The sequence below is a fragment of the Diprion similis genome, chromosome 6 (genome assembly GCF_021155765.1).
Source record: "Diprion similis isolate iyDipSimi1 chromosome 6, iyDipSimi1.1, whole genome shotgun sequence".
In the NCBI taxonomy this organism is placed as follows: domain Eukaryota; kingdom Metazoa; phylum Arthropoda; class Insecta; order Hymenoptera; family Diprionidae; genus Diprion; species Diprion similis.
The window spans coordinates 11,061,021-11,088,766 of record NC_060110.1 but is presented as its reverse complement, the minus strand read 5'-3'; the positions used below and the strand labels follow the sequence as shown (position 1 = coordinate 11,088,766).

At 40.0% G+C, this 27,746-nt stretch overlaps 2 protein-coding genes across 3 annotated transcripts in view; one reads left to right on the top strand and one right to left on the bottom strand.

Annotated features, from left to right (window-relative positions):
• Positions 1 to 20,368, bottom strand: part of LOC124407756 — a 43,851-nt gene extending 23,483 nt beyond the window's left edge. The window contains exon 1 of one of the 2 annotated variants that reach the window (XM_046884237.1): positions 20,205 to 20,368. In XM_046884237.1, the coding sequence (XP_046740193.1) occupies positions 20,205 to 20,282 (78 nt within the window). In that variant the 5' untranslated portion in view covers positions 20,283 to 20,368. Of the gene's footprint in view, positions 1 to 9,192; positions 9,423 to 20,204 lie in introns of those variants that run through there. The other variant, XM_046884242.1, reaches the window with a different exon arrangement.
• A 3,141-nt stretch (positions 20,369 to 23,509) lies between these two features.
• Positions 23,510 to 27,739, top strand: LOC124407758 (UPF0605 protein CG18335-like). Its single transcript, XM_046884248.1, has 7 exons — positions 23,510 to 23,638; positions 24,124 to 24,262; positions 24,501 to 24,597; positions 24,886 to 25,061; positions 26,383 to 26,545; positions 27,057 to 27,294; positions 27,605 to 27,739. The coding sequence occupies exons 1-7, from the start codon at positions 23,589 to 23,591 to the stop codon at positions 27,672 to 27,674; spliced, it is 933 nt and encodes a 310-aa protein (XP_046740204.1). The 5' UTR covers positions 23,510 to 23,588; the 3' UTR covers positions 27,675 to 27,739.
• The last annotated feature ends 7 nt before the right edge of the window (positions 27,740 to 27,746 follow it).

The window sequence follows — 27,746 nt, the reverse complement described above, 5'->3', positions numbered from 1 at the left end:
AAATAACAGATGCAAAAAGAGTTGAAGTGTTATAAAGAAGCTGTTCGGTTCATACCTACACGTGTTACAACATTAAAGTATACAAAACTTGTGATCGTTCATCAATTCATAAAATCTATTTTAAGAAGAGCAACCACCAGATGAAAATCATGTTGGACATACAAGACACAATTAATTGGATTGTGATTTAAAAGTTTACATAGAGCGATTTAAATCTTGTAAAATAAAAAAACCGTCGCAAATATCGCATACAATCATCGTTAAACGATGATATCATCTTTAAAACGGAGGCGGTAAAATCATATACTCGTACGCAACTCTTGAACAATAAGATAAAAAATAAAGTAAGAGATAATTCAGTGCGAGTCACTCGTTACACAAGTTTTAATAAGAAACTCAAAGCTGTTCTGATCGATTAAATACTACGAACAATTTCCGTCCGGTATTTTTGCAAAGTTACTAAAGTCGCGTGAACTGTATAAACATTAGGTCAATACCATCGCTGTATCATGATAAAGCTTCAAAGAGCACAGAATCCCACGTAAATCCCAAGCCAATTTATATTCGTAAATTAGATTAATAAATTGGCAGGATACAAATTAAGTTTTCTACTACTCGTGGCAGATTGTACAGAAAAAATTTGAACCGTTGAGAACACGATTTTGTGAAAAAAATTATTCTTCAAGTTATACCGAAAATTAATGTCAAAGTGTAAGTAAGTAAGTGTTCAAGTAATCTTTGAATCCTTATTTTCTAGAATTCACGATAAACAAGCTAACGACATGTACGGTAGAGATCTATCATCTACGATAATTAATGATAAACAAGTGCGCTTCCACAGTCTCGGAGCTATTACTTGATGTTAATCGTTATTCCGTTACGTTTAGATAAATGCATATATTCACCAAAAAATCGGTTGCAGTCATACATATTACATACTGTACACGTAATCCAAGAAAACGTGAGGTAATAATAATTAATTGATGAGTTGCGAAAGTTCATTACGTGTTCGGTGGTTTAGTGAACTCGCGAAGTTACTTATGCGGTTTATTATCTCCGATTTCTTCGGCGGATCCTAGTAGCTAACTGCAGTAGCGTAGTTTTATGCAAATACAACCTGATATAATCCCCGCGATTACATCGTCAGCTTAAATTATGACGATCGATTTATACTCGAATTTTATCCTCGGTTCAGATTAAAATTGTGTAAAAATCAAGCCAGACGAGCCGTCACGGAACATGATGAAAAGTTGATTTCAAGAATATAGAAAACTAGTCATATTGCTAAACAGTCTTAAACCTACTGTGAAAGCGGACCTAGTTAACACCATTTTCAATGCATCACGCAATGATGGTGCAATTTAATCTGCCCTGGGCTATATTATTTACTGGACACATGCGTTTACACATTTATTGGAATAACGAGAGAGAAGAGTTCCGAAGAATGGATCACCCAAGAAATCGTTGTTTTCGACGACTGGTCTAATTATCACGATGCAATCGTTGCGCCAGATAGTCCAGAGTCCGATCAGCCCGTTTGCATCGTTATCAGCGTGGTATCTCCACTTGCACCTCATTATCTAGTGCCCCAGATTCTTTTTCGGACCTGCATAGTATCGGAGACAGTTGACTCAACGACAAACATTCGAAATGTGCAAGGAAGACTATTCACTCATGCTGGATAGAGAGTTCTTCTTCATTTTATAGTACGCCGATATAAACCTACCACGCGGTCAACGCGGATTCTGCTGACTATCAATATTATTGCGACATGGCGTGAGTGGAGGAGGGTAACTCGATAACGACAGTAGCCAGGTACTGACTCCATGCAGCACCGATTACCTTAACTTTGGATTCACATCTCCCGCAGCTGTGTCGAATGTAATCCCAGACGCAAGCCAAGAACCCCAACAAAGGCACGATGTGCGGGAGTTGTTAAGGGACGAACAGGCTCGCAGTAAGAAACCAGAATTATGAGGCTCCGGACGAAGCTAGTAGCCGTTAAGCGCCCGATCGTCTACCGCTGGGGTTTAGATGTTACCTTTACTCACTCGATAGTGTTACCTCAAACCTGATCATCTCCGTTACCATCGCTGAGTAGCGAGTTATGCTGTTTTGGACACGATCTTTCAAGATTCTAGAATCATTTCAGCACGTGTAAGCTAGTTCGTCATACGTTACACACATGCACTTTCGAATTTCTTCTAGACGTGATATACGTACTGTTCGAAACGGTGGATTGCGGAAGTACCAAAATGCCAGATTTTTTAATCTTCAAGTGAAATTCTGAGCCTAATACTTGAGCGAAAGTCGTATCCTAACGTAACAGTTTGATGGTAGTGAAAAAAAGTAGATAGTCAAACGCATGAGAGGTTGAAACATCGAACGTCACGATGATTGCTGAGGCTTCTTTGTTCCGCGGACCATTTTCAACGCTCGACGTGTTGCACTGAAATCCGTAACTCCTGGCGCAGTCCTACCTTCAGGATAAGCTCCTCGTCGAGAATAGGCCGACTTCGAAACACGGTGGAGCCGTCCGGCTCCCAGAGCTCGGAGTTACGAATAAATATACATACTCGACAAAGAGAACATGAAGAGTATTGAGTTCAGGGACGACATTCGTCGTCGTGACGGTGTATATAAGAGGAGCACTCGAGACCTTCCGCTCTTGTCGGGTGCTGTTTGCCTGGTAGATGAGCCGGTAGGACGTATGCGCGAATCGCGACGGTCCGCCGTCGCAGCTCAAACATTGTACGGACACCGCGCACCTTTGGCCGATACGAAGGAAGAGAGGGAATCGAGGAAATTGCGCAACTTGCGCTTCGGTTTCGCAAAACTTGTCCACCCTGATCGTTTTCCCAGCTATCATCTTCCGGCCGTATCCACAGCTTGGCTTTGGTTAATCCAAGCCGAAGATAGTCATGATATTACACTGTTTAGTCTTGACGAGATCTAAACGCGGGTCGACAGTTATTTGCGTAGATGTCATGTCCAAGATAACCGGATTACTAGGCCTCGAGGGGGTGCCCTGGTCGATTTTTCCAAGTCCACGTATAGCAAACGGGAAAAAGGAGACTCGATGATGAAACTCGATTTCTGGTCATTTAGAGCATTGTTACAACTATCTTAATTACAGTCTGCGTCCAAACATTTTTTGTGTTTATGAAGAAGATAAAGAATACCGAGAAATCGGTGATCATGTTTTCTTTTCGCTTTGTCGTAGCCCGTTGCGATTCGTCTTGCACTTTTCCGAAGGAAGGCTTACGATGTTCTGCCGTGTCTCTTTTCAAAGATCCAGGTCACACTGATGTAAGACGCAGGAGGAGGAAATGGAACAGAGAAAAAAGAGGTAAGTCAACTTTCAATCCAGGTTGAGCTAACTTCCAAACTACCGATTGAATTCAAGTTTTGCACGTAGTCGAACCACTTAGACAACGGTAGCTTCGGCAAATTGAATTTCGTGCCGAAGAGGTCATAGTGAGTCCATCGCAGAATGCGCCATAGCCAGATGGCGCCGGTAAACGCGATGACTTACGTAGAAATCGGACGGATTTGACGTTATCAGGACAATCTGAGGCAATACATACTCGAAGATTGTGCGCTACCGTGAATCTCAAATCGTTTTAATAAATGCGTGGGAAGCAGGTAACTGTTCCAGTTCTTGGGTGACGTCTGTAAACACACTAGTTCGTACGTACGTGACTGGCAACCAGGCTTTCGTGCAAATAGATGTGTGTCACGTCAAAGAAGAGATTATACATGCTGGATTACGTCCACGTAAGTATAACAGGTATAACAATGGTGTAACATGACTGTGCAATTTATGATATCCACCACAAATCCATGGATCTACACGTAGTCACGTATGCAATCGCGCTGAAATGCGCGACGGGGTCTCCCACGTTGGAGGTATGACCGTCACTCCCATGGTATATGGATATCAACAACCACACGAATGCGGTGACTTGTGAGAATGGTCAGATACCGCGTTACATTTTCCACAACGCTGGAAGTTTCTTTATCACTACTTTGTGAGACCGGAAGCCTCGGAAAATATCGTAAATATCATCGATCGAGCTGACGGAGCGAAGAAATTCACTGATTCGAGAATAACTTACGATCAGTCTATTGTCTGACGATATTGACAATCTCAGGAGTTCAGCTGCTATACTCGATGGAATAGGTACCGCAAGTCGTGCACTGAGTGCATCCGGTGAGAGATATGGATATGGGAGAAAATTTTTGACCCAATGGACCATGAAAATTCACTCATTGTGATGTGATAGTATGCTGTCATCACCGAATCATCCTCTTTTTTTTCGTCTTTTTTTCCCCTTTACATATCTGATGAAGCCTAGAAACTTGCTCCGTGATCGTCTAAACACCGATCACTTTATACTCTCTGTAATGTACTGCGTACTGTAATTTCTTGAAAATCCATTCCACTTTCATATCTTAACTGTCAACTTGTCAGCCTGCATCAGTATCCAGAGAGCATGCATTATAAAGAAGTCGATGATCACGCAACGCTTTGCTTCACGGTGAGTGTTGATTAGCCAACATTGTAGGAGCACGCGTTACCAGTGACGTTATACATATATCGTTACTGATATGAGAGGCCTTCGTTTCAATTTTCATCCAAGCTGGATGGTAAGCTGACGGTAAGTGTAACTGACGAGAAATTCTCTCGCAGCATAAATTAAAAATCGAGGGTAAAGTGGGACGGCGATAACTTCTCTGTTACATTTCTGACTAAAAAACTACCCCGGTGGTAAAACTGAATTAATTCAACCTCTGGCTGTGGCACTGATCTCCATACTAACAGAGATCAATGGATCGTGATCTTTGGATTTGTGGAGGTAAGTGATATGATAAAGCCAGATTCAAAGGTGCTTCTACGGTATGTACTCAGTAATTACTCTAATCGCTAATAATTGAGGTAAGTAATTATATCCTGCAAATTTTCCAGCCTGTCATATAACTTCTCTCCGCCGTAACGTTGCCGGAGCATTTAATTAGCTGTTTCGTTTGTGTATCAGAGAGAAAAAAAATCACCAGTTGACGAAAGTTCCACATTACGTTTCATCGCAAAACGTCTTTCTTTCGATGATTCTTCCGCATACTTTGAATCACCCGGTACTCGCAGTATGGCTATAAGTGGTGAGCTGGGTGACTCTTGGAGGATCTCGGAAGCTCCTGCGGGAGGACCGGTTGCTTGGGACGTCTGAATATGCATGCACAGCAACTGAAGAACATTTTTCAACTCTGAGCCAAGATTTTTCCGAGATTTCAACACCGCGAAATGCCCATATATGTGTTGACTCGAGTCTCCTACATACATGACCGTCTATCTGGTAAGTATACTTCTTTTCTTAGTTTCTCGACATACAATTAATCGAATACAATATTTCCAAGTACTTTGAGGAATAAAATTCAGAGTTTCTCTGCGCGAATTGGGTGTAAATGGAAGCAATTTGAAGGCCAGAATATATGGTATGGGAGAAATGGTGAAAACTTATGCCCGTTTCCGTAACCACGCTACTGCTGTTTGCCGGCATTACGACCCAGTTGGAGTTCAAGTCCGCCACTTAATCCTTTGATTGCGGCAAGCCCTTTTAGTCAGTCTTACCCGAGGCATGCATCGGTTTGGTTCTCATGCTTTACGACGCTTGAACTCGATCCATTGTCATTCTAATTTCGTGCATCGTTTACTTCAGGCTGTATCTTACGTAAATGTAAAACAGGCTGAGAAGTTCTTACAAATTTGAAAAAATCAGTCTTTTTCATGCACAATGCAGGTACACCCCATGTCTGAGTATCGAGCTTAACGGTTCTTCTTTGAAAAATCTTTACCTTTTGAAAATTCTGAGGGATTCGAAAGAAATTAGCGATAGAATATTGTCAGCTGTCAGTGTTTTGTATAAGCTGGGATGTAAAATTTGCATACGGGAAGCAGTTGCGCGAGCTCAAATCTTCACTCACTTTGATTGAGCAATACTTTAAAGAGCTCGAGACTGCGTTAGATCCGTTGTATCAACTCATCGCGAGACGTCACCGTGCTGCATTTTAAACAAGTACTTTTGTATTGAAACCAATTCTGTCCGTAGAAACGAGTGATAATTTTCGTGAGAAAATTCTGTCTTTCGTTAAATTTTTCTCATCCGATCCGAGTATTAAAACGAAGTGGTTTCGTCGTGTGAAAAAACGAGGATAAAAATGGATCTGTCTGTTAATTCGGGTCCGAGATCGTATACAACAAGAATCGAGCACAGAAAGTGCGGGGCGTTGGGCGGCTTACAAAACCGGATGAGAGTTGTTGAACTCAACCTCGAAGCGTGCGGCTTCTGCGTAAGAGAGCAATTCCTCGCGACTCTATTCATCAATTAAACCGCATGCCGTCTCGTCTGTTAGTTCTTAATTGTTTCTAACGAGGTCAGAAAGCGTGCATAACGCAGCACGGCAAGTATTAACAATGGGTAACGGTTAGCTAAGCTGTTTGAGTTGTCTCATTTCGAGGGAGGCCTGGAACGGCATTAAATTAATCCAGGGCTTTGTTAATCCGCAGCTTACTTCACGCAGGACCTCCCGGGATCCCTCGTCCTTAATTAGATAAACAGTTAAAAAACAATCTCGTATTTGAAATACGGAAAACCGTATAGAGCCTGCTTCGCATCTGTACCCCACAGTAAAAACCCATTTTCAAGCCTTCTGCGGCGATATACACGCGCGTTAAAATCGCGTTATGGGCCGGAGGGTGCTTTATGAAAGGAAATGAACAATGCCCTGATTACGGCTTGAAAAATGATTGTCACATTTTCCACAACAGCGATAACATTTCTATCTACGATCACAACATCCAGAAAGTTTATGATTTTTATGCTGCTCAGTTTTTACACCTGATATAAAATTGTGAAAATTTTGGTCCATTCAACGCAGCGAACGCGTCAATTTGTCCCTGATATTTTTTTACCTTTCGTTACGGCATGAATAGAGTTTTCAGCCAGTGGTAAGCAATAGCAAGCGTCTTATACAGAAGTGCCTCAGCCATGCCTCCGGTGTCCGCCTACCTCAACCACCCGATTTCGTCTAACTGTTCGCTCACCTCCAGGCGAAATTTTCGTCTTGGTAGACACAGACTTACCGGCACCCAACCTTAAACTCGAAGCACTCAATCCGAGGAGACTGTACCTACATACAATTTATACATTCGCTTAACAGGACCGATAAGCAAACATCGTTGTGGCGTGGGTAGCTGCAGTAAAATTACGCAGCCAGATGTTGGTTGGGAATTCTTTTCGTATTATATTCACGTGTTACACTTGACCATCCGGCTCGTTTTGCTTCTGAATTCATTACGATCAACGCTAATTACTGACTGAAATCGAGTTGCTCGTCTGCAGGAAAAAGTAGAACGTATAACGATATTTATTCATCGATGATATCTGGATGCCTTGAATGTGACTCGCTTTTTATTTTTAAAAATTTGCAATTTCGCGGGTCTATTTAACCGACAAAACTCATTCTTGCATGAAAATGAGGAGATCGTGAGGCAATCGATACGGCAATTCCTTACAATAAATCCGAATCTTTCCAGCGAATGGTTGGATCTTCAATTTCCTATACGAGCAATAAAGTAGTTTGATCATCAGTGATCTAAATCAGGTTTAATCGAGCCTGAATCTAGTTCCCATGAAACAACGAGACCATCGACAGATCCAGTCACATATCACATTGTCAGAAATGCTTCTGTGATCGTAAGCATACAAGGTAACTAAAGGTAATTCAACGATTGATATGAAAATACGTGTGTAGCTAAAAGCGTAAATAGCTATTAAAGTAAAGTGGTGTGTCGAGTGCCCGAGGTTACGTGCAATTAGAGTTGAAACATGAACGCGCGTGTCGTGAGGAAGACAATTTAATTATTGCTTAACGTTTCGGTTATACTAACTGTATACATGCCTACAAGCACATAATCTTGTACCTTACAGACATTTGTTGCGTAATCCACGTGCACATTCGGCACTACAGGGGAATAAATTGCAGAACTCAATTCTGCAGTTTACTTCGCAATCACAAAGGAACTACAACTGCTGCAGTGGCATACCAATAACAGCTAGAGCTTGTACCTACACGAATCAGTTATGCAAGTCACCTCATGCCACATTCGCGTATAAATTATGCGACCTCTTCTGCTATTCGAAAAACTCTAAGATGGTTCGTTACATTCAAAGAAATACCTTTGCGACTTGTTTTCGCCACACCTAAAATGCACCTCCTCGCTTCACGCATGGGTCACTCACCCACCGAATCACCTGGACTGCTGCACTTCTCGCTATACCCTCTCTTTGTTCGCAATCCACGCATAAGAGGCTAGACAGTGAGATTTTATTATCAGTAGATTTTTGCAACGCTGGCAGATGCTAAGTCCGGTAAAAATGAAGATATATCTCGGAAACCGTCGAGTGAAAAGCGCTTCAGCTGAATGTCAATATTCCTCAACCATTTCGAATTACTCCCACTGTTAATATCATGTAAAATTACATCCTCGCGAGGCACGAGTCACGATACGCTCTCACACTTTGCAGGAAGAATTGTGCTCATCTACCGTCAGTTGTCGTTTGCATATTTTTAGCGAGAGGTGTTCCATCATCGCATAAAAGTTATTCCAATTGGTTGAACGAATAACTTTTGGCATATGGAAGAAACATCGCTGAGTAGGTAGGCTCCCAATTCATACGAACAGCGAACATGTATGGTTTGATTTGAATTGTAAATTCTCGTTACCGGTCTTACGAAAGCACGAACTCTGTGGTATTGTATTCGTGACTAGTAATCGCGGCGTTGTCACGAAATACGACACGTTTCAAACAGTCTTATCGATAAGTTTGACCGTGGAAGAAATTGTTAAACCGAATTCCTGCGATTGAATCTAATTAATAAGTTTTTCGACTTCCATATACCTATCCAGAGAAATGTTCACAGAATCCCATATTGCATTTACGATTTTTGAACCCATACCTGAACCAACTATTGTCAACGAATTGATAAAAAAGTGAAGAAAGAAAGAAGCATTCCGCGCTCTTATAGCGGTGAGCTTGGCAAAGTTTTGAGCTGCGATAAGGGTAGTAAAAGGAAAATGAGAGAGGTTCGATAAGCCGAAGGAGTGATCCGAACCCTTATAAGGGATCTTACCTCTACGCTGCAAGCATTATCCGGAGTGATCTAGGTTTCAACCGGTGAAGTATGTCTGCTATCTGACTGGTACCTGCAGTCTTTGTATACCGCCGGGTGAATCAGGCCACATCAATAATGATCGGTGGACCAAAGATGAGCGTGTAAACGTACTGAATGGATAAATCGTTGCAGGTGCACAGCTCAGAGGATATAAGACGAAGGAAAATCCGCTGCGACTGCACCGCGCGAAGTCGTTGGCAGAAACTGACTCCGGTTTGTCCAGCGATCGGACCCCTTCTCTCTCTCTCTCTCTCTCTCGCTTTGTCTTTCTCACTTTTCCTCTCCCCTCTCGCTCCGTCTCTGACTCTCTTTTTCTCTCGTCAGGTAGGGAGGAGAGAATCGTACTGGCCCCCACCTTCCATTCGAACCGTCGAAAGCCGCCTAACTGCACCCGACTAAACACGTGGACCAAATCGTCCGAGATGTGTTAGCATGATACTCTGTACCGTGTTTCATGTGGGATAACGCAAATGACGCGAAAACGGGGCGAAGGGGTTCTAGTCCGTGCTTGCTCGAAGATCTATGGAGGGTGCTAAATTGAGGGAGAAATACGCCGTAGTCACCACATGACGCATTTCCGTTATGGTGCATAATTAGTTAACGTTGCGAAAATGAACTCGCGATCTCATCAAAATCTTACCCGTGCCAATTTCGGTTTGCAATTCTTTTAAAGAATTGCTGGAGACCCTTAAAAGTATTTTTCAATTCGTCTATATGACGTTTTTCCTTCTTGAATTCCACTGACTACGTTTGTGTTGACGGTGTCAAATCCGCGTTTGAACAAGTACTGCTATAACACGACAAAACTGTAATGAAACGCTCGCAAAAGTTTACAATCACGTTTGTTAGGGTTGATACATGGGCCATTAACAAAACCCCTAACTGTGGAGTTAGGGAATTCAATAATTACGACCGGAGTACAATGAGGTTGGAAAAACGAAACGGTCACTTTTCCGCACAAAGTTGTGTTGAAAACAGTTCCAGCGCTTGTTACCTATATTTTATCGCATTGCGAGAGAGGTTAAATAATCACCCAGAGAGAGGAAATTCCAACCAGACGTTACACACGCTTCGACACAGAGTCACATACCTACTATATACATACATATGCGCTTTATGTCCTATATTCATGCAGCATGCTGTGTATATAGTTTTCTGGACCACCGCAGCTAGAATAAGTCAAATAAGTTTGAACATATAACTTATTCGTATATTTTCGGAACTTTTCGCTTAAAAGTGTCGATTTTACGGCTAGTCTTCAAACGCTTGACACCTAAGCGAGTTGCCAATTCATTTACACTGATAGCATAAACTATACCGAAAACAGGAACAAATCCCACTAATTGCCTAATATGTTCCCAAGTGCCATGAGCAATACGTTGTCAAGTTGAATGTAAATGCAATTTTCCGTTCCTAATGCATTCATTAATGAAATATTTGGATGCCTGAAGATAAAACTACTGAAAAATAAGTTAACATTTGAACCGGTGAAGGTATTTAAGTGACCGGGTGTCAAACATTGTCAAACCTTGATGAATGTTGAACGAAAATGAACTGTGTAGGTACAGAATGTTGTCTCCGAATTATCGGCGCGTATAATAATTGGAGGAAGCACCCAGTAGAATGAAGTGTGGATACGCTTTTCTCGAGTAACCTCCAGGTGTGAGTCACTATCGTATTTCAAAGAGCCCGAGGCAATCGCGTTAAAACTTGATGCGACTTATCTCTGGTAATCATGTGCGTAAATCCATCGATTACTGTATTAATGCAGTGAACATCTGATAATGGTGAGGTGAGCGATTGACTAGTGAAAAACACATAGGTATCGATCTAATAATTTCATATCGCTACCAATTTTAGGGGGTATCTGAAATGGTGTTGTTTTACTTTCAGTTTGAATATCATTCGTCGAAGAAGCATTACTGGAATTGATGGCGATTTTTGAAGATGCAATCAACGAACAACAGCCTCTCCATGACGGAGAGGAGAGAGCTGATAAAGCGAGAAATATCACGATAGAGACGGAGACCGTCGTGTATACAGACTTACAGAATGTATCAAAGCCAGGCTGTAGAGGTCGAGAGGAATGCGGTCAGGTTGGACCGAATGTGGGTGACTTGAGAGGCTCTTCGAAAGATTCAAGCGTTCGCCAATAGCTCAGGCCTCTTCTCATCTCATCTCTTCTCCTCTTTGATCTAACCCATACAGCATGGGTGATTTGCCATACAAGCCCCCCATCTCCTCGAACCCGGGTCTCGGATGGGCCGTTGTTGCTAATAAACACAGGCCTCGAGAATACGCAAACTGTATTTATAGACGTTGAATGGACTCGTACACGCAGACAACTTATACCTACACGTCTAATAATTTGTTTCGTATATATCACATTATAACCACATGGGCCTCGACACTGATGTTCGAGTTAACGGTTAAAGAATTCGTTTCGCATTACAAGTTAGACAGACACTGCAGTGCTGATACAGGAAGTGGTCTCACAACAGAACTTCAAAGACACAAGAAGTTAAGCCCCATCTTTGCCATACTTGTGATCCGACTTAACTGGATTTATAACAACCTGTATTGAGACCATGAAATACCAAAAAATCTCTCCGACAGTATCCTCAAAGGATCCTAGCAAGAAGCGTGGGATAGCTGTTTCCGAGCAGTACTAGTAAGTAGTTAAATAGTCGCATTTGCGAAGTTTGTCGTTACGCCAAAGTTCCATACCAAACCAGCGGCGCTTTCTGCGCTAGTCGAGAGATTGCAACACTTAACCACTAGCATTTCCCCATTAGCATAAGAGGTGCATGTAAGAGCGAAGAAGCGATGAACAAACTTTGTAATACCTCCGTAATTAGACTTGGACATCGTAACTACGGGACTTACAGAAGTATCAGGCTAGCCGTGGACATGAAGTTAGTCCAATACCACTGTAAGTAGATCCTTCATCACCCTTTTCCAGAGAACCATTAACTCGTGTTACGGTGTCCGTAGTAATTCATCGCTCACTCACAAGTTTAAAAAAAATCCCAAAAAATTAGACTCCTTCGCAAAACGTTGTCGCTTTGCCATCGATCGTTCTCGATTATGATCCAATCGAGGTTCGCCAGGCGTTGAGTGGTGGACCATGCTGCTGGGGCCTGCCAAGTGAGAGGAACGCCACCGGGTAGGATTGGGTTACGTTGGGCTCGCGGTAAATTGGCTGCGGGTTAAGTCAGGTAAGGTTAGCACAGCTATGCGTGTATCGTTAGCATCGTGACCTACTGACCCCGAGACCTCGCGTCGTGCGGAGAGCAAACGCGAGGAGAAGATCTCGATGATCCTGCAGCGTGGGCGTTGCCGCTTACCCGCAACACCTTCTCGTCCCGTTTAACTACCGTTTCGAATAACCCAACCGATAAAGCATTGATTAACCGAAAATCGAAGGCAACATTCCTTTGACACGTCTTGATCCTTCGGATCTCCTATCAGGCTCGTCTAATGTATAACGAGGTATGACGTAATCCGGTTTTTAGTCGTTTTTGCTTTTATCTTTTTTTTTTTTAGTTTCTTTTCATTGATTAAGCGTAAATTTAAAACAATTATATTATTTCTTGCGATATAATCTGGTATGTGTACAACCTTATATCTAGGCTCGGGGATCGGTGAAGGTTGAGGACAATTTCCGAACCCTATTGTACTTCCGGTACGGAAACCCCGCGGCGTGCCAACACGAAATCACTCGCACTCCATTTACTCGAACGTGTACCTTATGTATACAGAAAAATATTGTCAATTCGATAACATAAATCTGCTGTACCTTGTAATAGAGGGAAAAAATCATCTCAATGCGTCTGGATTGATATTTTAAGGAGGCCCGAGACTAAACGGAAAATGAATTGAAATTTTGAAACGGAATTTTATGTTGTGCATTATTTACGCAATAGCTTCAATATTCCGCTGTTTGAAATTATTTCATTCCATCGCTGTAAAAAAGAAACTGAAATTAGTGAATCGACGTGTAAACCTAGCTCCCATTATATATTTTATTGAAGAACTTTTTTTCGGTAACTGTGCTAGATCGAATTATTTGAAACTCAGGCATGATACAACTTTTCATTAAAAATTAATTTTAATATAAAACTGCGCAAATCGTATAATAATCTCACTTTAAATAGCTATGATCCATTTGCGAATGGTAAATCGGAAAACACTTTCATACGGGGTTAATATTTCTAACTCTAAAAGCCGGAATAATGAAATCATACGAGATCGTACGCGTGTACCTTCATAATAGGCAATCAAGCCACGTGCCGTTAAAAGCGCATGATCCTAATAAATCCTGGTAACAGAATAACAACATATTGAGCAGCACATTGAGTCGGCCGATTCAAATCACGAGTAAATTTGAAATCACAGATGCGTCCAGACACAAGTCATTTGGTCCAATTGCACTGCCGGTATTATCACTAAAAATGATGTGGAATAATTCGTCCAATCGATAGCTATTCTTCAGGCTGATCCGGACACGGGATTTTGCTCGCATTTCGATATATCTGGAGCTTTATTGCCGGTAGACAGTTCACGGTGTCAAACATAAAATCAGACGAAAGCGACGAGACTGATCGAGATGTGTAAATAAAGAAAAGCGAGATGCAATCATAATTCCATTACACAGGTTCATTTGTCGGCTGTAGCTGACGCCCAGGAAATTCAATACTCGTGTACACTCATACCGTAGACAGTATTACGTGAAACTAATGCGAGTACCGCAATTTAAAAGCCGGTTTTACGTCCACTTTCACTGTAGCTACTGACGATGAGAGAATAACTAGATATTGTTTATACCGTAATACTTGTGTGAAATCTTCTCCTTTCATGCGGTATAGAATATCGCTGTACGGAGAAATGTGCCAGAGAATATACGAGGTTTCCTGACAGAAGCATTGCAAATGTACCTCACGAGTGACTTGGAGAAGTTTCTTCCTGTTTTATCATCATTAACGTTGTCGAGACAACGTAACAAAAATTGGTGTGAAAAAAAAATGATTACTAATATCAAGCTGATCGATTTCCAGGTAATTAAACGACGGACAAATTTCGCGTTTGGAAATAAGACGCGCTGTCGCAAACATGGTTGATTATAAATATATGCTTGTATATACTTGAACGCAATTAGCGAAACAGCTCATTAACGACTTTGTGAGAAGACACGCTAATTGCGGAAAAAATGAGAAATTTTGTTTTCCTGTTTTCTTTTATTCCTTCTTCAACTCCACCTCGTCGCTGTACCGGATTATAGCTCGAGGCAATATATACGCAATTTTTAATCATCGCTATCATTATTATTCTACACGAACTCGCGGATCTCTGATGTGCTGAATGCGCAGGAAAAGTGCAACGTATCGTGTAAGAGCGTCATTGATTGCCGAGTATTGACGGCATTGATCAAAAACAAGCGACACTTGTCAAATATATATATATGTATTGTGTACGTACAGTAGATCGTCTTCGATTCATTAGGACTGACGTGCACTGCCTTGCGACAGATCTGTTTGCACGACGTTTGTTCCTGTGTTTCTTTGTCCTTTATTTTTCTGCCAGGTGGTAGTATTCCTCGATATTATCGGATAAGAAAACACGGCAAACTGTAGACGTTGTATGTCATATCTATTTTTTCTTCACCAGTAACGTCAGTGCAGGTGTTGCGATGTTGGTATCCGAGGAAATGATCGTCGAGAATCAAGTAATTTAAGGACGGAATAATAACATCCGCTGAAGGGGCTGCGAGATAATTTAAACAATGCATGCAATTCGGAGGCTCAAGTCAGATCAAAGTGGTTCTGAACAAATTGTCGTCTCAATCTGCCCACAATTCCGATCAATCTATACCTTATATAACCACCCAATTGTAATAATAATTGAAGTAAAGAAACCAGAATCTTCAAACGATTGGAAATGTTAATTGAAAAATTTAACAAGCGTTGTACTTTTTATATTGTACATATATAATACATAAGGTAGAAATAAAATAAACTTCGGTTGACGCATGACGGTAGGGAGCGAGAAAAGCTTTCGACAAAACCTTCGAGGAGGGAAAGATGTTATAAAAGCGTGTTACAGACCCTCGGCTGACTGATAATCAATTTCACCAGCCTCTCCGATTGGCTCGACTGCCTTCTGGGCAAGGCCAATTAATGATCGCAAAACTTGTGTGACTCTATAGGTATATACTTGTATTCATTCGAGGGTGTCAGTTGTACAATTGAGCCTTGCTGAGGAGGAACGAAGTGATTAGTATTCCGCCAGCGCTATAACATCGCGAGGACAAAGATGAGGTAATAGAAATCAGACCTTATCGAACTGCCCCACATCGCTGAGTTATGCTTATACATCCATCGCTCGCCTTAAACAACAGGAATAAAGCCAAGGCTAACTTGAAGCAACTCTGTTTAGCAACAGGCTAATTTTTCCACACGTTATCTTTTGGATCACGATACGGGCAACTATTTCCCAGCCTCAATTTCTACTCGACGCGGAGTGTCGAAATCGAGTTTCATGTGCGTGAAAACTTGTCCACATATCCGAATTCGAATGACGTTGATACGGATGCATTCTATGGTGTATACCCTTACATATACACAGCGTGGTATACAATGTCATATTTAAGGCGCTGATCAAGGCTGCACGACGTATCCTTGAAATACTTGTATGGAAAATGCGGGCAGATAGAGAACAACCACCACGTTGAATATGTGACTATAAAACTCTGGCTCACATAAACGAGTGCTCTCTGATCCCGGTCACACGTATATGGTTGACGGAAGTGGACTACATGCTATGCAATAACAGCGTGAACGTCAAGGCTGCATGGTCGTAACTTTTCGTCCTGCAGGAATTTTATGTCGTTAGGAAAGCTTGGAGCATGTGATCGTAAAAAAGTGTCAACGGCGCTTCTCGTCGAGCTTATCAACTGAATTTTTACCTTGAATTCACGCAGCAGCAGCAGCGCAAAAAGATCATTTTTCGCTTAAGATCCAACGAGAAGTAACGTCCGAGCTCCCGTAATAATTGTACCCGAGTCTCGTTCGTGATTTATGGAAAACTGATTGATACCCCTCCGGCCTTCCGCAATTAAAGCCCAATAATTATCTCAAATGTCTTACGAGATTAACAATCGGCGATCCACCGGCAATTACAAGCACTCTCATGTGTATTTTCAACATCCATCTTTGAGCGGTTAACCGCTTCCAGACTGCTCTTCTCACATTGTAAAATTGACCAACTGATTTTATCAAGTGTATAAGACATGTGGAAGATAATTCCTTCGCCATCTTGTCCTCTTTTCATAAAAGCAGCTGGTGGATTCTCGTCGTTTTTCGCGTGCAACATAATCAAATCTGTAATAACTGTACGTCGCAAAACCGACGACGAATGGCCTCGGTGAATAGATTTTCTCATTTATATTATAAATACGAATAAAATTCATAAGTGCAGTTGTAAATCTCGACGGAAACTGAGCTAAGGTTCGTAGAATGAGACCGATTACTATCTACAAATAAAACATCATCCTACAAAGAGAATCGATTGCATAAAATTTTTCAACCTGCATCTGCGAAAGTTTGTTTTGCCGATGCTTTCAAATATTACTATACGCGAATGAAATACGTTCCACAAATATCTAGGTATGCAATGTTTCATGCAACGCTGAAACGAAACTTCCTGAAATAAACTATCACTGGATTCAGAACTTCATACCATGGTGCCGAGACAGGTGCTTGCCAGACAAATCAAACACGTAGCATCCGGTGGGGAAAGGTGATGTGGTATGCAGTGAAATAATAATTATTACTTCCCCCTCGCACCGCTGGAAAGGAAGTCGTAATTGTTACGGCGCGTGCTATCGAACTGCACACAGGGTGCGGGAAAAACTGCAGTGAATTATAACCGGGAACCATGAAAGCGGCCGAAAATCAATAAGAGTTATTGAAAAAGAACAAACAGCTGTGCGAACAAGTCTTGTCCCTTCAAATCGAAATGTAGACCTTTGCAAACTGCAATTTTGTGTCAATCTATCTGATAATGTTGTCTGATGTTCAATTCTCGAATCACCCTCAAAAGTTATCTTTCAACAGTACTTCACATCTTCCGATTATTTACACCCCAACTTTCTGCATCTTCTAATTACGATCTGGAGGATACAAAAAGTGTCAGTGCAATTGATCGGGTGTTAAGAATCCTGACCGTTGACTTCGGGCAGGTCGAAGACTCGAAGTCAGTCATCTGCTGGCGCCTTCCGGGCACCTGATACAACAGGAACAACCGATGCACGTGTCTCCCTGATTATGACACGCATTGTATTCCGTTTGGGTTTCTGGCCGTCGGTGCATCTCCGGCTAGTTACAAGCCATTGTTCGAATGGTTCAATGGTGGGTGAGCAGCATTGGGTACAAAGAGAGTTTCATTGACTCATCGTGGCAGGCGTTGTTCGTTTAATCTCTCCAGGGTACTTCCACCGCGTTTTGTATAAATCGCACGAGCCGAGCCACGTGCTTTGGTGACCAATTACATATCGACGATATTCAATCGAGACAGAGATTTTTCAGGGATTTTTCATATCGAAATGTCACAGTCTGCCAGTTTTCCAGTGCTTTGACCTATGACGGATAGACAGATAGACAGACAGACAGCCATCCTGCTACAGCCATTTGGCTACAAGGATTAATAAAGATGATTGTGTTACCCAAAGACCGATTACCCCTTTGGATTTTTGGCGAAAATTTCGACGAATTTCAAAAGTGCTGCAATAAATTCTTTAGGGCACTATTCTGACGTAATTTTACAAGAGAAATCGATTCAGCGCAGTCCCAATACGCTGCGAGCAACGCATCAAAAGTTAGAGCCGAAAAACTGGAGATTTTCATCGTCGTTTCTCTGCTGTTGGTCCGACGCTGTTTTTCATGTGTTTTCTGAGTTCCTGGGGGTCGAATTACTCTAGAGATGGTCATTAAAGTCGATTCCGAGACGAAAAATTTTCGGCTACAAAAATCACGAAAGAAGTAAGGCTGATCCCTTCGACAAATGTTCCGATCTTGTTTAAAAAATGAGGTGAGCTCAGAAAAAATATCTCAGCAGGTCCACTAAATTTTTTTACGTTTTTTTACGATTTAACCATTTTTTAATGTATTATTAAGTACCAACACAGAAATAAAAACCATAATTTAAGTGTTGATATGATAACCTCAATGGTAAAAATGAAAAAATTTGTGTCGTATTCACTAACAGAAATATAACAAATAACACAGATATAAATCGGACCTGCTGGGACATTATGTTCAGTTAAATTTTTCTAACAGTGTAGATAGATAAAAACGATGTTATTTAAAGGAACCATAGATCGAGTAATATTTATTTCAAGGTGTGCTCGTGTGAGCCTGTTATCACAAGATCGTGTTTTCTTTTTGGTGGGATGACGTAGATGGAGGACAGTCAATTACGAGGCGCTCCGGTAGCGATAAGCAAATTACTTTAGGCGTATTACGGAAGTGGCTGAACATCTCTCGTTTAAATTTACGCCAACAGGAAATCCGTATAACATTGTCAGGATGGTAATACACACTTTAGCATAGACGGGGAGAATAACTGTTCGCCGCGAGGTTTTGAGGTCCATATCGCTAATGCAATTCATATGTATGCAATAATAATTAAAATATATAAACTCACGGGTATAATGCCGTACAATATATATGTATACAGCACTGTAGCCGAGATTATTCTCATTCCATTAAAACCGTATACAAATAGTTTCGAAATTACCGCCGTGGCGGGCTAACTGTGAATTATATTCTTGAAAGTTCCGAGCTCTATTGTTAGGTCAATTACACCGGCCGTATCCTTTGCCCGCGTCTTTTATTACGCATGTATGTACATAGAATATACGTTATACGTACAACCAGAGGCGATGGAAAATGGAATTGCCTCTTGAGCAATGCGAAATGTCGACGAAATTTTTCTTCTGCGTGATAAAGGGTTTCGTTTTAACTACTTCGGAGCAAAAGCAGAGCTAATGGAACTCGGTATGTTGTTACACTTATAATATACATTTGCTGCATACCAATGTAGTGATCGAATTATTGAGCCATTCTTATTCTATCAACTTGGAGATGTGAATGAGCTTTGTGAGTCGTTTGAAGACGCAAACAGTGACAAGAACAATTATTAAGACCTGCCTAGACAGAGCAGCGAGTTATTGTATACCTATGAAAAATGTAATACATTCAACCTTTGCCTAACATTGTTCAGACGATATATAAAAAAAACGTATATTTAGGCTTGTATTAACGGTTTTTCTGCCTTCGGTTTTCACGTAGGTATCTTGAGGCTTCAACGACGTTGTGCGAGAAAATTATAACGCCGTTCACTCACTTTGTCACATGGTCGGTGATTGACATGCATGTATGTACATATATTAGGGTGGCCATGATTTTGGCTTGAATCAAATTTTTTCGCTCCCTTCGTGCAAACACAAACAAGGTTTGTAAAAAAATGTGCGTCAGGTTTAAAGGCGCTCGTATAATTTTAACTCGTGTCACCGAGTAATTGGAATTTTGAATAGAATGTAATTATTGTTTTTTTTTTTTTTTACAACGTCAGTAAAAATTCAAGTCACGATATGAAACTGGGCACAGTCGTTGCTTGTAATGATATAGGAACAAATCGTGAAAATTCCGAAATTTCCTCTCGAATTTTAGATTTAAAAAAAAAAATCATTTTCAATAAACTTATCTATAAATAAATAATTCTTATAAATATTTGATATTTTTAGGGTTTGTTCCTGTATCATTCCTTATAAGCTATAACTTTGCCCAATTTCAAATGGTTACTTGAATTTTTACTAAAGTTATAACAAACAAAGTAACTATTTTCTTTTTTCAGAAACAAATGAAACGATCAAGAGGGAAATAAGGATGTTTAGAGAGAAAAAATCCTACCACGTTGTCGGAGGCGCTGAATGAGTCATAATCCGAATCGATATAAAACACCGATTTTTTTTCTTGGCGGTACCACATCCTGAACACACTGAATCACTCGAAATCAAGTAAGAAATTATGGTCCATCAAATTTAAGGCGTGATCGACGGTGATCTAGAGTAAATCCACAAATACAGGGTATCGAGTGTGTGCATGTTGTCCAAAGTCTTTCTCAGAAATTTCCTCATTCATCGATTCATATTCCACCTTGTAAATACATTTTTAGCGCGTGATTCATCGTCGTGTTTAATATTGTTCAACGGGATCACAATAACTGGTCTCGTAAAATTTATACAATTAATCAGTTCTTCAAGCGCAATTCGCTATCTCACTTAATTCGGTGAGTAAAATAGACATTCCGAATGTAAAATTATACATGCACTCGTTAATCACTATACACAAAAATCGGGACACTGTAAGAATTTTTTGCCTCGCGAAATTTGACTATCGAGAAATTCTGAAAACCGTGAGAATCACCGGACTTCCCGGTTCAGCTGAAGAAAAAGTAAAACGAAATAAAAAATAAAATGACGTGTAACACGTTACTCGTGTCGATGTTTTCGCAGCACACATACTCGTATCGATATTGTGAATTGTATGAATATATCCGGACGCGGAGCAGATAATTTCAATTGAACATTCAACTTCGTTGATCTGAAAAGATCGCGATCTATATGTATAATAACACTTTGTCATTTGCGCTTGAATGCAAGAGCCCACTGTTCACTCGTCGAATGAAACCATTATTATAAGTATTTTGCAGAGATTAATTTGCCACTGTCGTGGAAAAGGTGAGAGGAAGATGAATGTGGAATGCTATCCACAGTATAGATTAATTTTCTAATAATCCGCCTCAATCTGCAAGGCGGAAAATAAACTAACAGCCTCGACTGATCCGCTCCGCTCATGCGGTGGTTAAAAACTGGAAAATAAAACGGAGGCAAAGCCATACGGGGACTCTCGATGCCCACTTCCAGTTCCACTCTGCTAAGCGTGTTATGCAGGCTGTGTGGCTTCCCGATCCCAATTCCCCACCACGGAAACACGCACATGCTGAATTTTCCTGGTACAATCCTGATGGGTCGTTCACTCACCAGAGAGTCGTAATCGGTTTCAGAGTTATGGGAATCAAGTCGTAAGTCGAACGATGTTAAAAGACTTGCATATTGTTTGAACAAAAGAGGAAGTGATCGAGCCGATTGAAAGCACTGGAAATTGTTGCGAATCACTTGAAATCACATGATACAGCGCTGAAAAAATAGTTCGACAAGCGTTCGAAATCATGGCAATAGTTGTGGATCTTGCGGTGAACGCTGAATAATTTTAAGGGGGTCGTTTAGTGCGAAGGCAGTTTTTCGAAATTTTTTTTTTTTTAACACAAACCATGGAAATAAAATTCCGCATAATTTCGAGAATTGATGAATTCGTTTACGTTCATTGGAAAGTACCTCTGTCTTATCACTCAAACCTATATATTATACCCTTTTTTTTTAAGAAAAAACGGCGGTAACTGGCTATAGGCTGATATTTCAGCAAATTTTCAGGCATATACACAAAGTCAATATTTCATCAGGGTGTCGAACGAATTTACGGCTTGGTTAATACCCTCCACGCCGGACCTTTTAACTGATATTTATTCGAACATCGCGAATCTCGGGCGTGGTGGTCCATGAATATCAAATTTGCAATGGACGTTAATATCGTGTTTATATTCTGCGAATGGAAAACTTCGTGAACAGGTAAAACCGTGATTCTTTGAAAATACATCCATGCATTTACGAGCGTTTTTCATTACGGAATACCAACACGATGAACCATGATTCGTACTTGTTTAAAATGTTGGATTTCACAGAGGAATGATCGAGCCTTGCACGCAAATGTGTAATAATACAACTATACAAAGTGTTGGGTAAACTTTCTCGAAATTTCACTTACCAATGCGAGCGTAAATTATGGCTTTAATTGTATTATTATATACCTGAAACCGTCATAACGCCAATGTTATGAAACCTTAGGATTCTATTTTTACCTGCAGTATAATGCTGTTACACAAAACTGGTGAGAGCGTGATCCCTATTCAGTACCAGCGGTTGATATTATCTTTGCTCGTTACGGTGTGCTGTTTACATACTGATAAGAATTGCATATTTGCGCGCGTTCGTACCCTGATTAAGAATCGTCAGGTACACACGCGTCACGAGTAGGGTACTTACGGTGATAAGCGTGCAGCTTACGATTAGAGCTTCGTTTGAATTGAACCTATCGTTTCCCTCTGCGTGAAAAAAATCCAATCTAAATACCTGCGCACCGCAATTATTTTTCAATCAATTTTCTCATTGTTGAAATCACGTAATTCACGACTACAACAGTGAAATTTTATCTGTATATATTATGATAGGTAAGTGAATATTTTTTAATAGTTCAACATCGACAGGAATAAGTTTAAAAATTCAGAAACAAGTAACCGCCGCAACTTTAATTGGTTTATATCAAAGAACGTTTTTTCGTGGTAATGACTATTTGATTAGACAGTGCGTGAATTATATGCATAGTCACGCTGTTCCTAAGATTATAAAAAATGGAAAATATATTCAAACCAACTTGAATTCTAATTAGACTCCTTCTGAATAGAGTGACTGGTGTCGGAATGGATACCTGACTGTAATGCAGAGCCATTCAACCAGCTACAGATGTATCCTACTTTTATTTAATTTTTTTGTTTATTCATTTTTTTAATTTTTTTTTTTTTTATGTTCAAGTACAAGTTATTGCGGATATAATCCAAATGTTTTTGCTGAAGCATCTTTGTAAACGAATTCAAATGCACGAATCACTCATTGTTAAGTTTCCGCGACGATTATAATACTGGCTGTTTTATTAAAGATGTTTTTCGAAACCGACTTTATTTCAATTTTCGAGAAAAACAGACCCGTTGACAAAATATTTGCAAAGACAGAAATTTCGCCGCCATCAGGACGTGTGCTGCATATGCACAATATATAAAAATCAGTTATCGCACTTTGCAATAATATACGTACCTTATATGTATATACCTGCCGGCAAAAAGAGAAATTCATTAATTTCACGACTGTCAAAGATTTTCCGATCCGTATGCGTCATCTGTTTCCCGTCATTTCTGACGTCCGTTTTGTTTTGCCTGTCATCCGTCATCATGATGTGAAATTTCTTATCAGTATATATCTTTTTTCCTTTTTCTCCTTGAATATAAAAAAAAACTGACGTATTTTCTTATCGAAAATGAAATTCTTGTCTTCTTAAATATTATGAGAGCGAATTTTTCGTCTCAATTGTACGTCTACGGTGAATGATAAATTCTAATTGAAAATGACCGGAACGGAGCTCGTTACCACCGTAGATCCGCACCTTATTCCTGGGTGAGAGATTTGTTGCGTAATTAGTGCGTATATATGCATTCATTAGCACGTCACACCTTGTAAAATATACTGCATACATCGCACATATAAATGTTTTATGAAATTCCGCACCGTTATGTTCATCGCATGTAATTCCGTTGGAAATAAGTTAGATACTTAAATTACAGCATATTCGTCGCGTGGTCAATAGCTTTTATCGTATCCTTATATCCTTGAAATTCCAAGTATGACTTTATAAATTTGTTTCTTAATTCATAACGATCGGTACGTGATGACATGCTAACACGAAATTGGATACTCGTTTCAAGAATATACATTATCAGCATTCCAGATACGCTCTATAAGGCCTTTGATTATCATAGGTTGCCGTATTAATTGTTATATAGCTAAGAATTTTGGTGACTCTGTTAATTTGATAGGTTTGATTCATGCTTGATTGTGTTTCTGATATGTCACTTTACTTATTTCACCCTTTCCTTGTCCAGATACGCCGGATTTTGTCCCCAGTATCGTTACAGGTGTGGCGAAACCTACGGAAGCCAGACGCACAAGCTTTTGCTAGATCCGACGATAAATCATGCCGAAACCCTTATTCTTTCAAACCGTACCACCGACGAATACCAGGTTTAAACACATTTGTGGAGCCTTTTTCACGCCCAAATCTAAATCGCGATTCCTTCACCTGATCATTGCTAATTTTACCCTCCAGAATAGTCCAGAATATCGATACTTAGAATTTGCATTACACTTTTAAAGGCAAAATCGATTCAACAGTCCATAGAAATAAAATGAATCTCGTAGAATCGATCTATGCAGTTATCGTTTAAACAAAATAAAATTAATACATTTATTTCCAACGCAGGTCACGCGGCCTGCGAAAGATGACATCGACATTGTCAATGCGAGGTTTAAAAATGGCACCCCAGTCTATGTTCATCCAATAACACCTGGCTACGAAGGTATAATAACAATTCTACCAATACCGAATTCATCAGATTTGAGAAGAAATCCGGCTGATTCAGTACATTATACCGTAGATCAAAAAACGAAAATCTAGGTGAAATAAAAAATTGAATTTAGAGAAAAAATGTTGGATTCATCAGGTAAATCCGTTTGATTCTTTTGAAAGTATTACGGTTTTATGAGTAGGTAAGCGTAGGTACAGATTTACCTGTAAATTAATACATATATACACATATACATATAATCTTTGTAATTATTCTCGTCGGGTTTGATGATGTTCGCAGGGTTTACGCCAGGTCTAAACGCGAGTCATGGCCAAAGATATACCGTGACAGCTACAGAGGGTATTGCCGAATTGAAGCGTCAAGAGATACAGAACAAGGAAGTTCTTAATCAACTCCAGAAGGTTGTCGCGGTGCAGAGCGGACGCGGGGAGCCGCGTAATCTCGAAGAACGTTTGGTGGGTACTGAGACGATTTTAATTAATCGTGATTGTACGAGTTGCGAGAGAATTAAACTCAAGTTTATCGGTAAGTCGAGTCAGTCGCGACAAATAGGATGCCAAGAGGCAGCATCCCGCTTTGTAAGGTGTTCCTTAAATCTTTCCTTAAACTTCATTCACCTTGATCGAGGTTGCGGGAAGTTGAAATTAACTAGGACAAAGGAGATTATTTTTCATCGTATCGTTTCCTTTTTTATTTTATTTTTTATCGTGCGACGAGTATTGTGCATGATGATTAATACACTGATATCTGCATGAAGATATGATTATCCATGTATAAAATCATCTGGATAAAATTAAAGATAATTTCTCGTACAATTATCTCTGCAAAAGATAAGACAAGACTCGACTAGACAGTATTTTTTTCGCCACTCGTAAAGATACATTTCTTTTAGCAATTTTATTTAGATGAGGATGAAAGATGAAATTAAATTATAGTGAAAGTTACTTTCCAAGGTATAAGATCAGGCGAATTTATTTAAGATAATTGAATCTTTGATAAAATTATCTAGGTAACGTATAAAACCTGACCTTTTTAGTAACCGCAAATTTTTAACGATAAACAGTCAAGATTAAAAAAATAAAACAATTAATTCTTTAGTTCGAACGAAGCACGTGGCTTGTGAGATAATATTTAGCGCATTACACGCGATCAGTTACAGCGTACAAGTGAAAGTCTTTTGGGACATCTTCAAAGTCTGTTAAAGTATGTGTAAATAATATTTGTTCACCATGGTCACTTTAAATGACTTTGTGATACTCTGACAGAATAATTGTGCACAAGAAATTTTTAGACGTTCATTAATTACCCGCAGGTTTGCCAATCTTTTATGTCTGTTGCGTCGATCCGGATCCGAAAATACGTAACTGATCATGCCTTGCAATATACAGCATGGCAGCATGAACACTTTGGAGACGATCTAAAAATTATATATTGTGTAATATCAATTTAAATATCACTAAGCCAGTTCATTGACATGAATGACACACCCGAAAGAATAAAAATCATTGGGGAATTAAAGCGATATATTGTTTTAATAGCTAAAAATTTTGTAAATACAAATACTTATCTTTCGCGTGAAAAATATAAATATGTTTTCATCCGTGGAAATTTTGTTTATACAAGTTCTACCGTGCACAAACTATCGATGAAGTTAAAAGATTTCTGTCTAATCTTTGAAGAAATAGTTAACGTGAAGAACCTTATGTGAGCTGTCAGGCATAATTCGGTGATCTTCAAATTTGAAATGCTCAACCAGTGTGACGAATATGATTTCAGTTACTCGAAAGTCAGTTTAAACTGCCTATGCTGTCTGTCCGTCCCGATTGTGTCGGTGTAATGAGGAATTTACCGGTCGACGAACAATGCGAAAGACCCAGAGACCATGCACCTTCACCGTATTTCATGAATAACGATAATCCTGGGAAGTTCTTTGTAAATGGTACGTTTTTGTATAGAATAACCGCATATTTAAACGATTTAAACTTGCTTTACTCTCTTCGATATCTCTGTTCGCTTTTTTCTCATTTATCTATTCAAATGTTCAAATTGACCGCATCTCACTTCATTCACAAAATTTACGCAATTATCACGCGTAAAAATTTTGGACTAATAAAATTCTGTATAAATTTTCATTAACCTTTTTCGAAAAATACTACTTTTTCAATAAAATAAAACAATCTGATCATATCACCGCTTGGATAACTTAATTAATAGCAACGCATAGTCATGGGTCTCATTGACAGTGAAAATCGGATGAGATACTCTTTCGTGCGAGAGAATGCCAGACGTACGTTGACGATTTTTTATCACCTTGAGAATCATGAATCTTTATACTCTGTCACAATTTTCTCTTCTTCTTTCTTGGTTTCATCTAACAATCCCAGTAATTTGTAGTCGAAACATGGATGATGCGAAGGAAAAATGTTCATTGCTGATTTTTCCTCACGCAGGATACTCGGGACATATTCCCTACGGTTACGCGCACTTCGGCGCTACGAATTCAGTGATGACGAACAGTGCACTTTGCGATTTTACCTCGAATTACAGACGAAGACAGAGCACCGAATGGGCACCGGTTACCATTTCTCGGCCGGATCCACCCCTCCTCATACAACCGACTGAAATTTATCACAAGCACGTTGGAATGATTCCAAACTACCAGGGACACGTTCCTGGAGAATCATTCAGGTTTGAACTGATAAATTCTACCGGTGGCTTAGCCATGCAAGAATTGTAAAGATACAGAATGGTGTAATGAAAATTTGTTATTAACGCTACCTTGTGCTGCTGACGTAAAGCTATTGAGTGGTGATACAATTGCACAGAGAAACCTCGAGGACGGTTCACTCTTTTATTCATTAACGTTTAGGCTGAAAGATTGTGTGTGCCATGAGTGAATTTCCAAAGGTTTTGTGATTGATACTGGAAAATATGTGGTGAACGTACAGCTTCAAGTTTTAAGACTTTAGTTGTTGACGTACATATTGACTGCTTGCAGATTTGGAAAAACATTCGGAGCAGACACCAGAGACGCGAAGAGATGGCTGAGAGGAGATTTTGCGGTTTAAGAAGCATCCGGTCATTATTGCTGATTGAAAATGAGGGAAAGAGGACAATAAACGTTTTTAAAGAGATTATTG